This window comes from Catharus ustulatus, chromosome 2 (genome assembly GCF_009819885.2).
Source record: "Catharus ustulatus isolate bCatUst1 chromosome 2, bCatUst1.pri.v2, whole genome shotgun sequence".
NCBI classification, from domain to species: domain Eukaryota; kingdom Metazoa; phylum Chordata; class Aves; order Passeriformes; family Turdidae; genus Catharus; species Catharus ustulatus.
In genome coordinates, this window is record NC_046222.1 from 46,109,545 (window position 1) to 46,123,934 (window position 14,390).

A 14,390-nucleotide genomic window follows, 5' to 3' on the forward strand; every position below is an offset into this window, starting at 1 on the left:
CTGGGGGGTGGAATACTGGGTATATATAAACATGCTTATATATAAAAAATTAAAATCCACCTTGCTTGATGTAGTTAAAGTGACTGATTTGATAATCACAAGTATTCGAGGCCAAATATTTGTTAGCAGAGCTGAAAAGCCCCTTTATTTGTAGTCACACGCTCTGTCTACCTTGACTAGTGATGGTTCCAATCTGGCTATCCAATGTCCTGACTGTTGAGAGATCAGATGCCTTCCAATGTCATAATCTGTGTTGTAGGTAGTTTGTCAATAATAGACTCCATAATTATTGGAGGGTAGAGACCTCTTAGCCAGTTACATAGAAATCAATGGCCTTAAAAGACATTTTTCTTCTGCCAGTAATGTTAGATACCCATAAAACTGGTTCATACCTAAATCCTGAAGCTTTTGATCTCCTCAGGGTTTTGGGAGTTTTTTGGTTGAGTTTCTAATGGTGATTCTGTGACAAAAAGCCCTTGGAACACATTGGTGTTCTTCGTTTGCATGTTTGATTACCAAGGGCAGTCTTGGAGTGCTGTGTGAGCATGTGCAATTTCCATGCCTTGACAGAGCATTCAGCAGAAGACGGATACTGCAGGTGGTGCCTATGGTGATCTTCCTGATGCGGTTGTTTAGCAGCTGTGCTGTTTGCTGATGGGATCGTGATCAATGGATTTTCTCAGTTGAACTGTTTCATTTGCCCACATCCTATGTGTGCCACCTTTAGTATTCAGTCTTTGCCTGGGGTTTTCTAACTGGTGTTATGCCACTGCCTAAAAAGATGGTTCAGACTTTAGAGGATGAGCAAAGAGTAGTGTATTGCTGTATGCAAAGCTATTTAGGAACTGGAGTTTTGTCCTTATGCATGCCAGCCAGAAACCCTCAGATCACGATGAGTATGAACCTATTTGCATCTTGAGTAATTAATGACAACAATTTTTATATACTGTATTTACATGAAGCTCAGGGAATTGCTTTTAGTTTAATATATACTTACTGAAGTTCAAGAATAGTCTGAGAGCAGTGCTTTCACACACAGCTGTCTTTACTCTGGGATCTAAAGCTTGCAAACTCTGATTTGCCTTACTGAGGCAAAACTCTCACAGCCGTGTCAAGGTTGTATCCCCCTGGTTAGGGTCAGTTCCATGCCTGCCTTTAGCTGGTTATAAATGAAGGCAATGATTTCTGCTAAACATGCTCATTTCAGTAGGCTCAAACCTGGTTAGTGGGATGTTGGCTGACTGGTTGGATCACACAGCTCTTTTAAATAATTGAAGAGCTGAAATTTAGTTTAAAATCAATCTGTTCCCTAACTAATTTTAATTTAAGAGATGCGTCTTCTGTGTCCTTGAAAAGCACTACATTATTGTGCCAAATAATAGGAAACACTGTTCCTTATACTTTGGTTGCTAATGATTTCTAATTTGGCCAGTCATAAAAACTTACTGTCAGAGGAGTATTTTCATGTTTGCTGCTTCAGGTGAGTCATGCCTCCAGTGATGAGTATCCCATATATCTCTGAAAACAGAAAAAAGCTAAAACCATCTTTGATTAATTAAATGTAATTTCAACTTCTTGTACAGATTGAGCTTAACTGAAATGGATCACCTTTGTGGTCAATTAGGAAAACAATGGGCTTTTGCTGAGAACATTGACATTAGGTGCATTTTGTAATGGTGAGATGTGTTTGCTGGCAATGCTCTGTTACTCTTTTCAAGTCTGTTTATATCAATCCATTCAGCTACAAGCCGTGTTTAATGGGGTTAGACATGTAAAAGAAGGTAAAATAGTTAAGTCAATGTAATAAAATCAGAGAAGTTAAAGAAAAATATTTGTCAGTTAGCAATGCTTGGATTTTAATTATTTTTTCTTCCTCAGCCAACTTAGCAAAGCTGAATGGGAGAAGAAAAAGTTTGATAAGGCAATTGGGTAAGTTTAAAGACCTTTTTTAATTTGCTACAAACACAGCAGGTAACGATGATGCAGAAGGAGAAAAGGTGTCTCCTAGTTATTTTTTGAAGGGAACTTCTGTGAGCATATGTACATCTACTGTCTTGGCCACACCTTGGTTTTGATCAAAGATTACAGGAGCAACAGTTCAAGTTACATTCAAAAAAAAAAAAAAATAACCAAAAAATTTTGTAGCAAGGAGAAACTTTCTCTGTATCCTATATATAGTGTGGTGATTAATATCTCTTTAGTTCTTCTTAGCACATGACATGATCAAGTCTCACTTCTTGCTGTCAAAGCCAGGTTCAGAACTGCTTTTAGGAAAATATAAAAGCAAAGCAGTGGTACTGAGGGTTTTTTCTACTTTAACAGTGGGTTTGGTACAACAATTATTCATGAGAATGGAACAGGATGTTCCTTCTGAATGTATCTAAAATCTGTAATACAAGATTTTGCTGCCCATATTTAATTTTTCTGTGAAACTTGCCATTAGGCCTCATGCTGAAGTTAACTTCTGGACTTCTGGTTTGGTTTTTTTGTCCTGAAATGCAAAAAGAAAAAACAAATGGTTAAAGAAAAAGAACATATTTTGGGTTGCTTGATAGAGGTAGTTGAAAAAATACCCAGGACAGTCTAGAGAAGACAGCTGTCTTTAGCTGAGAAAAAAATCCAATTACTGAATATCCAAACATGCCTGCTTTTATCACTAGATGTCCATGTGAGACTTTATGTGCTTTCTTGGGAAATAGTCACTGCTAGAAATGTCAAGTTCCTTAAGCACCAGCCTCACAAATTGGCTTCCAGTTGCTGATTTTTTTTGTGCTTAAATGTACTTCACTTGTTGGTACCTCTTAGCTGGACAGAGTTTGCTTAATGAGTCTGATTTTCTTGTTTCTGTTTCCTGCATGCTCTGGTTAGGTTTTTTGCCTGTTTTCTGGCCTTTGTCTCCAGTTCTCTTTTAGGGAGAAATCAGAAGTGACTCAACTGGATCTTTTTCACAAGCTTTTTAGCCATAATGTCTTTACAGGACAGGTTGTTGAAACCTGATGTTCCTAACTATGGGTAATGAGTTCCAGTGGGGACTCCAGCAGCTAAAAATAACAAATGAGGAGCCACCCTGCAGCCGTGGCCACCGTGTGGAGTCCTTGCCCTGTTTCAGAGGCGAGTGCAGGAGCACGGGGACGTCTGTGCTTGTTCTTATTTCGTAGGAATTAATCACAACTGTTCCACTGGAAAGGCTGGCGCAGTGATGAAACTCCCGTTTTTACTGCAGCCATATATTTCCCAAGGGAAAATGCAGAAGCATACAAAGCATGCAGAATAAATGTTTTCCTTGCTTTGCACCCCACACACAGCTTGGAAACTCACAAAGGAGAGAATTAATACATCTCAGTAACACACAAAATCTGCAACATCAGAGTCATCAGTGTTCCTTAAAATGTGACGAAGGAAGGTGAACTCTCAACCCAAGTTGCTGCTTTTCCTTCCAGCTACTCTTTTGCTATCGTGGGCATTAACATAACAGACCTTGCCTACAACCTGCTGGTGAGTGGGGCTCTGAAGACCCATTTCTACAACGTCGCTCCCGAAGCACCAACGCTCACTCACTTTCAGCAGACCTTCTGTAAGTGCTGGGTGTGAGCACGGGGCAAGGGGTGGAAATGCATCATTGGTACTCTGCTAACAGAGTACTGCAAATAGTTTAAAAAAGGAAATGAAGTCTTCTGACACAGCACAGAGACTGTACTTTCCTGTCTGGGATGCTTGGATTTGTCTCTTAGCTGTGATGGAGACCACTACCAAACCTAGGTGTAAAAGAACAAAGAAACACAAACCAAAAAAAATGCAGTAAGCACCTTAACAAGTGACTTTCCTGTTTTTTGAATAATAGTAAGAAAGAAAATGTACTTTAAGGAGTGTCTGAATCTTTAAATCCAAATGTGATGTGATACTTGCATGTACATTCTAGTGTTACTCCCCATCCTTTAGCAAAGTTGCAGCTCCCCCACCAAAATAATGCTTTCACAGCTCTTTCCCCTGTATTTGAGCATCCCTTCTGCAGCAGAAGCTTGCTGTTCATCTTTGCTCAGTGGGAGTAACACTTCTAATATTTTTCAATGTGTAGGCGAGGAACTGATAATAAGCACCTGCAGCATCTTTTCCTGTTTTTATACTCCCTAGTTTTATGTTTCAATTTGTGGTTCCATATGTCAAAGGTACTTCTTGTGTTTATTGTGAGAAATTCTGCCAGTATGTGTAATATTCATACAATTATGGCATTGTCCAGAATAGCTGTAGTCTCGTTCCTGCACAGTGGTGTCAAATCTCAGCAACCAGGATTCTCTGTGCAAATAATAATTATTAATTCCAGGCTAGTTCCTCATTTTATATGTCATCTTTACATGATATATCTACCTCTTCTTCCTTTTTATTATTTTGTAGGCTACTTAATGCATGAATTCCACAAATTCTGGATTGATGAGGATCCACTGGACATAATGGAATTCAATCGCGTCAGAGAGAAATTTTACAAGCGAATCTTGAGACAGCTCCAGAACCCAGAGATGGCTCTGTGTCCTCATTTTGCTGCCTCAGAAAGTTTAATCAACATGTAGTTACTCAGTTGATTTAATTTGGAAGCACCGTCTCACTCTTGGTTTAGCTCACTGTTAGACCATCACTAGCATACTGAACGACCATGGCAATCGTGTGCATGTTTTTGGCGCAGTGTTCATCTATTTTTGTCACATGATCCCCTTCTGCTTCTCTTGTTGGGGATTTTTCATTTTAAATGGGTGCTCATATTGCCTCATTATGCAGTGTTACCTTCTGAATTGATGTCCAGATATCAGAGTTTTTTCTATTTTTTTAGACTTTACGCATAATTCAGCATTGACAATTGAATTGTATTTCTCTAGCAGTGTTTTTGTATATGTGGAATAAGTAGCTGGATCTTGTATTGTGAAAGCTTTTTAACTTCTTGGTATGTTTTAAGATAACTACTGGCATTTCAAGCAAAATATATGTTTGGACCTCATCTAGAAGATAATGTAATTTAATCTAATGCAGACAAACACATTAAAGTCCAATTTTCTCCATGCAACCATTATATGCTTAATGCAAAATTAATGAGGCTTATGAGATACACGTTTCAGTGAGAAGAGTTTATGCAGAATTACAATCAAATGCATGAATACCAAATGGTCTGGTGATGCTAACACAGTGAACTGTGAACACATTCACAACTAACAGATACTGGCAGGGGCCAAAAATTATAACATCAGGCTGTTGTCACCAACACCACCATGCTGAAGCATGGATATACAGAGGTTAGTGTTTTGTGTCACACATTGGAAGGCAACACGATTTGGTCATGTGGTGCTTGGTAAATTCAGGGGAGCAAATATTTATTTCTTTTCTTTGAACTACTGAAAGTGTTGCTTTGGTTGTTAATTCAGTTCCTAAAAGCTGGGAGAAATAATTGATTAGAATAATTGATTTGTTCTAAAACTACTTGTGTTTCCCAGACTATTTATTAAAAAAAAATTAAAATGGCAAACTGCCTTTTTTCTAAAACCATAAATGAATAAAAGTGTTTGACACTAAGATTGTGTAGTATACTGAACAACATCTACCATGGCATTTCATACCCATGGTATTTTTTACCTTCTAAGCAATCAATTTTAGTATTATATGTTTGTGTAAATCACTTGCATATGGAGATTAAATTGAGTAGTGTCCAACTACTTGTGAATTATATGAATAAATTATACATCATTCTAAACTGAAGCACTGTGGGTTTCATTTTTGAGTAATACAGAGGAAAGATGTTTTACTTAATGGATCAGGTAAAATGGGTTGTAACAGCTCTGTTGTATTCCCAAGGCTGAAGTGTGATCACAACTTCTAAAGATAAGGTGCTTTATATTATTTTAGTTACTGCTTGGGCCATCACTTTATTTAACAAAAATTAAAATAAAGAAATGGGAGTACTTCAACTTCCTAGGAAACTCCTTGGGTTTGAGCTGTCTGATTTCTTTCATAAAATGTAATCTGAGTGGGGTTGGGACTTCTCTACACAGCTGGAATCTTGCACTTATGGAGTTAATCAGCAGAATTTTGTGGGTGTTGCAATAATTAGTCTTCTCCAATGAATTTGGAAATATGGAAATATTAACATTTGCATATTTTGCATGAGAATACAAGGAATAAAAAGTATGCATGCTTAACTTAATTCCGTTGATTTTGGAAAGTGGTTATTTATAGCCCTTAGCTCTCAAGGACTTTTTTGTGTGACTCTTGAAGCTTCTAAAATAGGTTTCTAGTAACAGTTTTAATTGTTTCAAATTTTAGGCTCTCTCTTTCTTTCCTTGCCCCACTCTGACTTAAATACCTTCAGCAAATTATTAGGTTACACTGGTTTATTTTTAATACTCTGCAATGGAGTTCATGGAGTTGCAGGGGAGGGAGGGAAGGTTTCTGCCACCTTCTTACTGCTCTGATCCTCTCAGTTATGCCTTGTCTCAAGGTGTCAACTTCAAACAAAATCAGAATCAGAAAATGTCATCTGGCTCTGTGTCAGATTGTATCACTATAATCTAACTGGTTCAGTTGATTATTTTTCCTGTCTTGCAGGAAGATAGATTTAATGAAGCTAAGTGTGAAAATCCTTCTCCTGTGGAGCGTGTTCATGCTGGTGCCTTCAAAGCTGCTCACTTGTGCTTCAGCTTTGTCCTGTGACATGCTTGTTCCCAAAACCTATGTCAAACCTGGGGCAGAGAATATCCCTGGTGGGTACCTAAAACTGGCTGGGCACTGCTGAGGGAGGATGTCTGTCAGGCACTGCCTTCCTTCCTCCCCAAGGATGACCTCTTACCATGATGCAAACCTAAGCATTTTTTTACAGGTTAGAATTTATACAATCACTAGTACAGATCCAAACTGACCTGCAAGCAACTGGATGCTGCTTTCCCTAGGGAGGAGAAAATGAAAGAAAACTGGGAGAAAAGTATTAAAAAGTTGTCTCAATAAAGAATCAATATTTATATTCACTGCAGGGTACAGAATTTGGTTTAATTAAGTATTGAGAAGATTTAGGTTGGATCTTTCCGAAAGCTTTCCACAGCTTCATGGTTGCTGCATTTCACCAGCCATCTCTCTCTCTCAGGCTCGTGCCTGGCCATGTGCACCAAGTGCTTCCTGCCCAGGCTTTAAAGTAAGTGGTCACCTTCTTTCTTAACAGATAATTTTTCTCAGGCAATAATTTATTTTGGCAATGCCATGCAGCCCAGGTGTTATTTTAAAAAGACACTGCTGTGTTGTAAGTGTATGCTGCTACTTTATTGTATAAAAATCAAGACAGCATGCTGAAGCTATGCAGAATATGCATTGCTTAGAAAATGTATTTCTTTGAGTCAGCAGATGAGAATTGATGATAGTGAAATATTGAGAGATTGAATGTGTTAAAATGCAGAAATATTTCCCTTGATCTGTTTAAAACCAGGCAAAAAAAAAGGACTGTGTGTTTTTGAGTTCTTTAATTCTGTATGCAGCCTTTTATAATGGCACCTATGTTCCTCTCTGTTACAGATTCAGGCATTTCCCATAGCACAGCATTTTCTTCTGCCAGCTAATGTGTATTTAAATTATTACCAGGGCTCCTTCAACAACACAGGTGGACACTGACTTGTGTTCACTAACCTTGGTGCTCAACCATCATCTATGGAGCTGGGGCTGTGAGAGCCGATGGGATCTGCCCGGGGGGTTGATTACAGCCAGGAGGATGAGAGCAAGTGCTGCTCCAACTTCCTGACACTTTTTGGCTTGTAGCTTTTTTTTCCTCTTTGAGGCAAGGAGAAATATTTTTGCTGCATTTCTAATTGGCTCTTTTGGAAGGTAATTTTTCAAATGCTGGTGGTACTTCTATGTACTATTTTTAGAAGCAAACAAGGTCTACCTTATTTAAAACAAGGTCTACCTTATTTATATGATTCGTCTTGGACAATTTTATGACCTGACTGTTTCCTGGAGCAGCACTGAAGCCTGATTGAAAACTTTACTGTCATGTAGAGGGTAAAGGAGATTAATTTATTGTCTTTTTTAATGAAAGAGCAATCTTTAAAAGCACCTGTGCCCACTGTGTGCCCTGTGGGGCACAGACAGCTGGTGATGACTTACCAGGCTGAAACACTTGCAGCAAGCAGGGCATTTTCAGCACATCCCCAGCTGAAATAAGTGCTGTTAGGTCGAACACAATGTATGTGAACAGGGTGCTCAGGTTAATGAATCCAGATCCACCTCTACTAGCCCAAAGAACCACTGGTAGCATCATAAACAAATTATGAGAGATCATAATTTCTTTTTTAATCCTTCCCTTCATGGATTGTGGTTAGCTTTTAGCATGTCATTTGCTGACCTTTCCCTTTTTGTCAGAATGTGACAGAGATTTTTGACCCTTCCACAGGAGTGACCAGCATTGCAGGGTTGTCCCCTAGTGGGGTATTGCAGATTGTTGTAATTCCTCCCTGAGCTCTAGAGGAAACCTCAGTCCCAGCTCCGCCACTTGGATGGATCTGTCTGAGGTAGGAATCAGTTACAGCTTGAAATAGTAACTGGAGTGCAATTCTATAACTGTTAAGTTCATGTCTTTGGCAAGTGCTGTTGGGAAAATAGGGAAACTCTGTATACTCATTGGGAAATACAAGAACTCTGATTATACTAACTTCTGTCCCCCAGTTAGCTCTTAACAAGCTTGACATCATCAACATATGACCATTTTGGCATCACAGAAAGGACTCCTCTGGAATGGTGATTTTCAGAGAATTGTTCTACTTTGAATCTTTTTAACTACCCTGATTTACACCTTTCACTCCTCACTTTGAACTTGATCCAATGGGAGCTCAAATATTGCACTAATGAATCCACTAGGCCACACTGAGACAAACAGTAGGGTTCCCCTCTTCTCATCTGCAGCATGGTGCAGCTAAAAACCACATAAATTATTAAAATAGATATTTTGCAGAAAACAATCCTGAAACGGATCAGGAAATGAATTATTCATTGTTTTCCTTAGTTTGCGGCAGTGCGGGTTTTCTGTAAGACTTAACAAAGATTAGACAGGACTCTTCCTACCAGATCCTGCAGCAATATAGCAGGACAGCCTTCGTGCTTTCCCCTGTGAGCAGTACACATAGAAATCAGGTCATTACTTATTCTAGTAAAGGAAAATGTTCTACTCAATATACAACTATAATTAGAAAAGAGATTTAGCTCAAAACCTCCAAGCAAGAACTGGGTGCAGCATCTTAGCTCCAAAGGAGCTGTGAGGAAGGGCAGAGAGCTGGTTCCTAGGCCTGGGCTCCACTCTGCTGAAGGACTGTCAAAATTATAGATGGTGTATTCCCCAAGGAGCTTACAGCTTGGAATGAGGGAGGGTAGCAGGATGGGGAAGCATGAGGCCAAGACACAGCAGCACAGCTGGCAGCACAGCAATGCAGAGCAGCACAAGAGGAGCTGGGAAAAAGAGACAGGAGGTCACCTGTTGTATGTTTGCAGGCAGTATCGCCCAGCTGAAAGGGTAACCAAGGAGACAGGTGACTGTGAGAAACCTACCCCATGGACAACAGGGCATGGCACTGTGACACTGGAAATGAGGACAGACATAGCACTGCATTGAGCTCTGGGGTCCTCAACACAGGGACGACAGGGTCCTGTTGGAGCCAGTTCACAGGAGGGACACCAGGATGTGCGATTGAAGGGATGGAGCTCCTCTCCTATGAAGAAAGGCTGGGATTGTTCAGCCTGGAAAAGAGTAGCCTTGGGGTGACCTAATCCCAGCCTTCCAGTACCTGAAGGGGTCTACAGGATGGAGAGGCTATTTAAAAGAGCATGTAGTAACAGCACAAAGGGGAATGGCTTCCAGCTAAAAGAGGGAAGGTTTAAATTATGTATTAGGAAGAAATTCTTTACTGTGAGGGTAGTGAGGCACAGAACAGGTTGCCCAGAGAAGTTGTGGATGCCCCGTCCCTGGAAGTGTTTAAGGACAGGTTGGAGCACCATGGTCTAGTGGAAGGTGTCTCTGCCCATGGCGGGCAATTAGAACCTGATAACTTCCAACCCAGGCTACTGTACTATTCTGTGATCCCTGGTGCCTACCACACATGTGATTTTTAAAAGAGACTGGAGTAAGGAGAGTCAGGAAGTACCAATAAGATGTGGACATAGCCTAGATGTAAAGCCCTGAGGGGAGGCTAAGGGCCAAAGTGGGCCCCTTGGTCATGGTCCAGAGACAATATAGGATTGTTCTCCAAAGTTAGAAAGTACTTCTTGGCACGTCAGCCTGTGAAACCTGCCTGCTCACCCCTGAGAACCTGCCTCTGCTTGATGTGCTGGATGGGGGAGCACTAAGAGGCAGGATGCAGAAGACCCAAGGATGCAGTTTGCTTTCCCTCTTTGATAGGGGAATTTGTGATGCTGACTTGGCTCTGGATGGTCTCACATGTTCCTTTAGGCTGTTATGATTTGCCATCACTTGCCTCTTTACTCTCTCTCTTTTCCATTCACATTGGCTGGTTGATTTGAATTTAAGCCAACTGGCACACGCTTCACCTCCAGTTTCCATGCCTCTGGCACCACTGGCCCTCCTCACACATTTGTCAGCAAGCCATTTTGCAGAGGATGTGTCACTTCTCCATAGCTCTGTGGCCAAAAAATAGCAGAAAAAAGAACAGTGGGAGTAGAGGTCTGAGCAGGCTGCTCTGAAATGCCCTGACCTGGTGAGCCTCCTCCTGCTGCCATGCCCTGGCCCAGCTTGCAGGAGGCCACTGTGACACTACAGGTAGGAAAGCTGCTCTAAGCTTGGCTGTCTCAAGGCTGGCTCTGCAACTCAATTGTGCTTTTCTCAAGGGCCCTGGAAAAGAGACAGGAGCATGTGGCTGCATGGACAGCCCAGGCCTTCTCTAGCTCAGCTGCTGACAGTGCTTGGGGCTGTCTGCCCCTCAAGCACCCTCAGCCTCCCACCAGGCTCTCTCCAGGGAAAATCAGCTTCTTCTGTCTTGCAGAATAGAATGGGAATTTTCAGGAGATTTTTTTGGTCCATTTCTAAGACTGACCTCAGTCAGTGTAAGTCATGCCTGTCTGCTGTGAGACTCGGCAAATTTACACAGGTTATAACTCTGACTGGAAGAAATGAATCCAGCAACAGCAAAGAACAGGGGATCCTGAGCCCTGGCAAGCAATTATAATCCCAGCACAGTGCTCTCCTTCATTTGCTGGATAAAAAGATGGTCTCAGGGAGATGTGAACATCAACTATCTAGCTGTAACCAAACATTAGTAAAAATAAAATAAAATAAAATAAAATAAAATAAAATAAAATAAAATAAAATAAAATAAAATAAAATAAGTTTCTTAACACCAGTGTAATATTAATAATCACTCTTTATTTGTCTCGAGGCATGAGGGAGTATCTTCTCCAAAATAGTGTGCATACTGAGTACAGGAAAGTTTATATATAGTTTATATACTGTATTCCACATACATATTCACTGGTTGTCCAAGAATAGACATACATATATGATAAACATGTATCATATGTACATTATAATAATTTCCCTGAAATCATTGACGTATTTTCCCTCCCCTTTACACGTGTTCTTCTGTGCAGGGCGTCTCTTTGGTGGTCCCTGGTGGTCAGCAATCCCAAAGTCACACCTGAATGATCAGTGAACTAGTAAAAGCTGGCATGACAGGCTCATTGCTTTCCAGTTCTTCTTACACAATGGGCATTGTGCACTTCCAAAGGCCAGTGGGTTTTGAAGAGTAAGCATGGTTTTAGCTCCCCAGGTGTAGATGATTTTTCATCTGGCAACACAGTGAGTGGGTTAGAAAGCCTCCCTTGGTCCTTGGTGTGAGTGCTCTTGTATTAATGGGTGGACTAAGCATTCACATCCTTAGACACTACTTAAAAAGCTTGCCAGAGACTTTCTCCCTGTGTGAAATATCAGGGCTTTTGGAGTGCTGAACTAATTTCTAATGCCAATAGAGATCCAAAAGATACAGAGAGATGGATTTTAGAACTGTCTGAACTACAAATCAGAGAGATGCTGGCACTTTATTTTGCATGCATAGGTGCAAGTTAAGAATAGAGAATAAAGCATTAAACATCACTGCCTATGAGTCTTATACATAATGGTGATTAACTTCTGTGTCACAGTTCTATTCCATTATTTTTTAGGCAAAGCAATGACAGCTCCTAGACATCTGAGTGATGAGAATTAGAAACTCTCTTCCTCAGAGAGAGAATTGCATTTGGGGTAGATCACTGTGGGAGGTAATGCTGCCTATGTCATTTGGCTTAGGTCAAGTGCCTAAACTTCAGAGAGGGATATAATTGCAAGTGAAAACATTCATAAGACCATGTACCTATTGAGGAAAAAGGTAAGCCTCAAATACCCATTGCAGTTGGGGACTGTGGAGTGATTAATTGCCTGCACTAGCAGTGGGACTTCTACACTGGTCTAGCACTGTGCCGGGAGTTAATTCCAGGACACCTTAGCTCACTACTGCTCTTGGAATCAAAGCAGTTGCAATGTTTTTGTTTTCTTCATATTAAACTCTCTGTAACAAACTCTGTAATGGGAAAAATATGGTGGTTTAGAAAAAGCAAGTTTTTTGTTCACAAGCTTATATAGTATCAGGGTGTCTCAGTACACTGCTGTTGTATGACTGAATCTCAATATCCATGCTCCAGCAAGGACAAGTAATACTTTGTCGATCATAAGGAATTCAGCTTCACAAAATCCTTGCACCGGGATGAATAACACCTACTTGTTCAAAGAAACACCTACCACATTTAAAGAAAAAGAGGTGCAATGCAAAATAATGTATGCAAGTAGGATACCATCTGAGAATGAAGTATTTTAATTTATAGTTGGTGAATACAAATTTTGGGTATGAACTCATTGTTCTGTCTCAGTGGCTGTACAGCTACTTCTCTGACATGGCTGAATTTAGTGTTTTTCCTTACATATGTACACTGAGCATGGAACACAGTGTCTCATCTTGCTTCAAGCTATCACAACATCATCGTGCTGCAGCACTTGAAATCTGACCTTTTAGCAACATCTGTGCTGATTTTGGCTGAGGGAGAGTTGATTTTCTTCATAGTAGCTACTGTGGGGCTGTGTTTTGGATCTGTGCTGGAAATAGTGTTGATAATACAGAGGTATTTTTGTTATTGCTGTGAAGGGCATACACTAGCCAGCAGTGAGTAGGCTCGGGGTGTGCAGGAAGTTGGAAGGGGACAGATTTGGGATCAATGAGATATTCCAGAGCATATGGAATCATAGTCAGCATATAAAGCTGGGGGAAGAAGGAGGAAATGGGGATGCTAGGAGTAATGGTGTTTGCCTTCCCAAATAACCATTAAATGTGACGAATCCCTTCTCTGGAGATGGCTAAACACCTACTTGCCCATGGGAAGTGGTGAGTTAATTCCTTTTTTTGGTTTGCTTGTATGTGAGTCTTTTGCTTTTCCTGTTAAACTATCTTTATCTCAGCCCATGACTTTTCTTGCTTTTACCCTTCTGATTCCCTCCTTCATCCCATTGTTGGGAGGGTGAAGGAGTGGCTGAGGGTACTGATTTGCTGTCTGGGGCTAAACCACACACCCCCCAAATGTAGAAAGTCAGATACCCTGGCAGAGGGGCAACTTCCTCTGTTTAATACCTGGCAATTTTTCTAGTTGCTAACGAATTAACCATCATACCATTGACACCTCTGGGTTTTGCCACATTCCCTATTTTCCCCATCTACATTCTTATCTCCTCAAACTGAAGTCTCACTTCCCCTCCAAAACTTTCCTTCTTGCAAGGCCCCCACAACCTAAGTCTTCACCACTGATGTCTGACTATACGATGAATTTGAAATAATAAGAGAAAAGAAAGAGAAAAACAAAAACACAGAAGACCACTTCAAAGCCATAAGTACCAAGATTTTTATGAACAGCCTGACATTACGGTGAGTGAAGGGCCATCAGGCTGGTGAAAGGTCTGGAGAAGAAGCCGTATGAAGAGCTGCGGGGGTCACTTGCTCTGTTCAGCCTGGAGGAGACTGAGGACAGACCCCATTGCAGTCTGTAGCTTCTTTGTGAGGGGAAGACAAGGGGCAGGCACTGATCTCTTCTCTGTGGTGACAGTGACAGGACCCGAGGGAGTGGCCTGAAACTGTGTCAGGGGAGGTTTAGGTTGGCTATGGAAGATATTTGGACACTGGAACAGGATCTCCAGAGAGGATGTCACAACACCAAGCCTGACAGACTTCAAGAAGGACTTTTAAAACACTCTGAGGCACATGGTGTGATTCTTGGGGCCGTTCTGTTCAGGGACAGAAGTTGGACTTCGGTGATCTTTGTGGATCCCTTCCAACTCAGCTGATTCTGCT

At 40.9% G+C, this 14,390-nt stretch overlaps 1 protein-coding gene across 5 annotated transcripts in view; it reads left to right on the forward strand.

Annotated features, from left to right (window-relative positions):
• Nucleotides 1–5,963, forward strand: part of ELMOD1 (ELMO domain containing 1) — a 41,473-nt gene extending 35,510 nt beyond the window's left edge. For all 5 annotated transcript variants that reach the window (XM_033053576.2, XM_033053573.2, XM_033053575.2 and 2 more), the window contains 3 exons: nt 1,879–1,929; nt 3,441–3,574; nt 4,393–5,963. In XM_033053576.2, the coding sequence (XP_032909467.1) occupies nt 1,879–1,929; nt 3,441–3,574; nt 4,393–4,565 (358 nt within the window). In that variant the 3' untranslated portion in view covers nt 4,566–5,963. The remainder of the gene's footprint in view (nt 1–1,878; nt 1,930–3,440; nt 3,575–4,392) is intronic.
• The last annotated feature ends 8,427 nt before the right edge of the window (nt 5,964–14,390 follow it).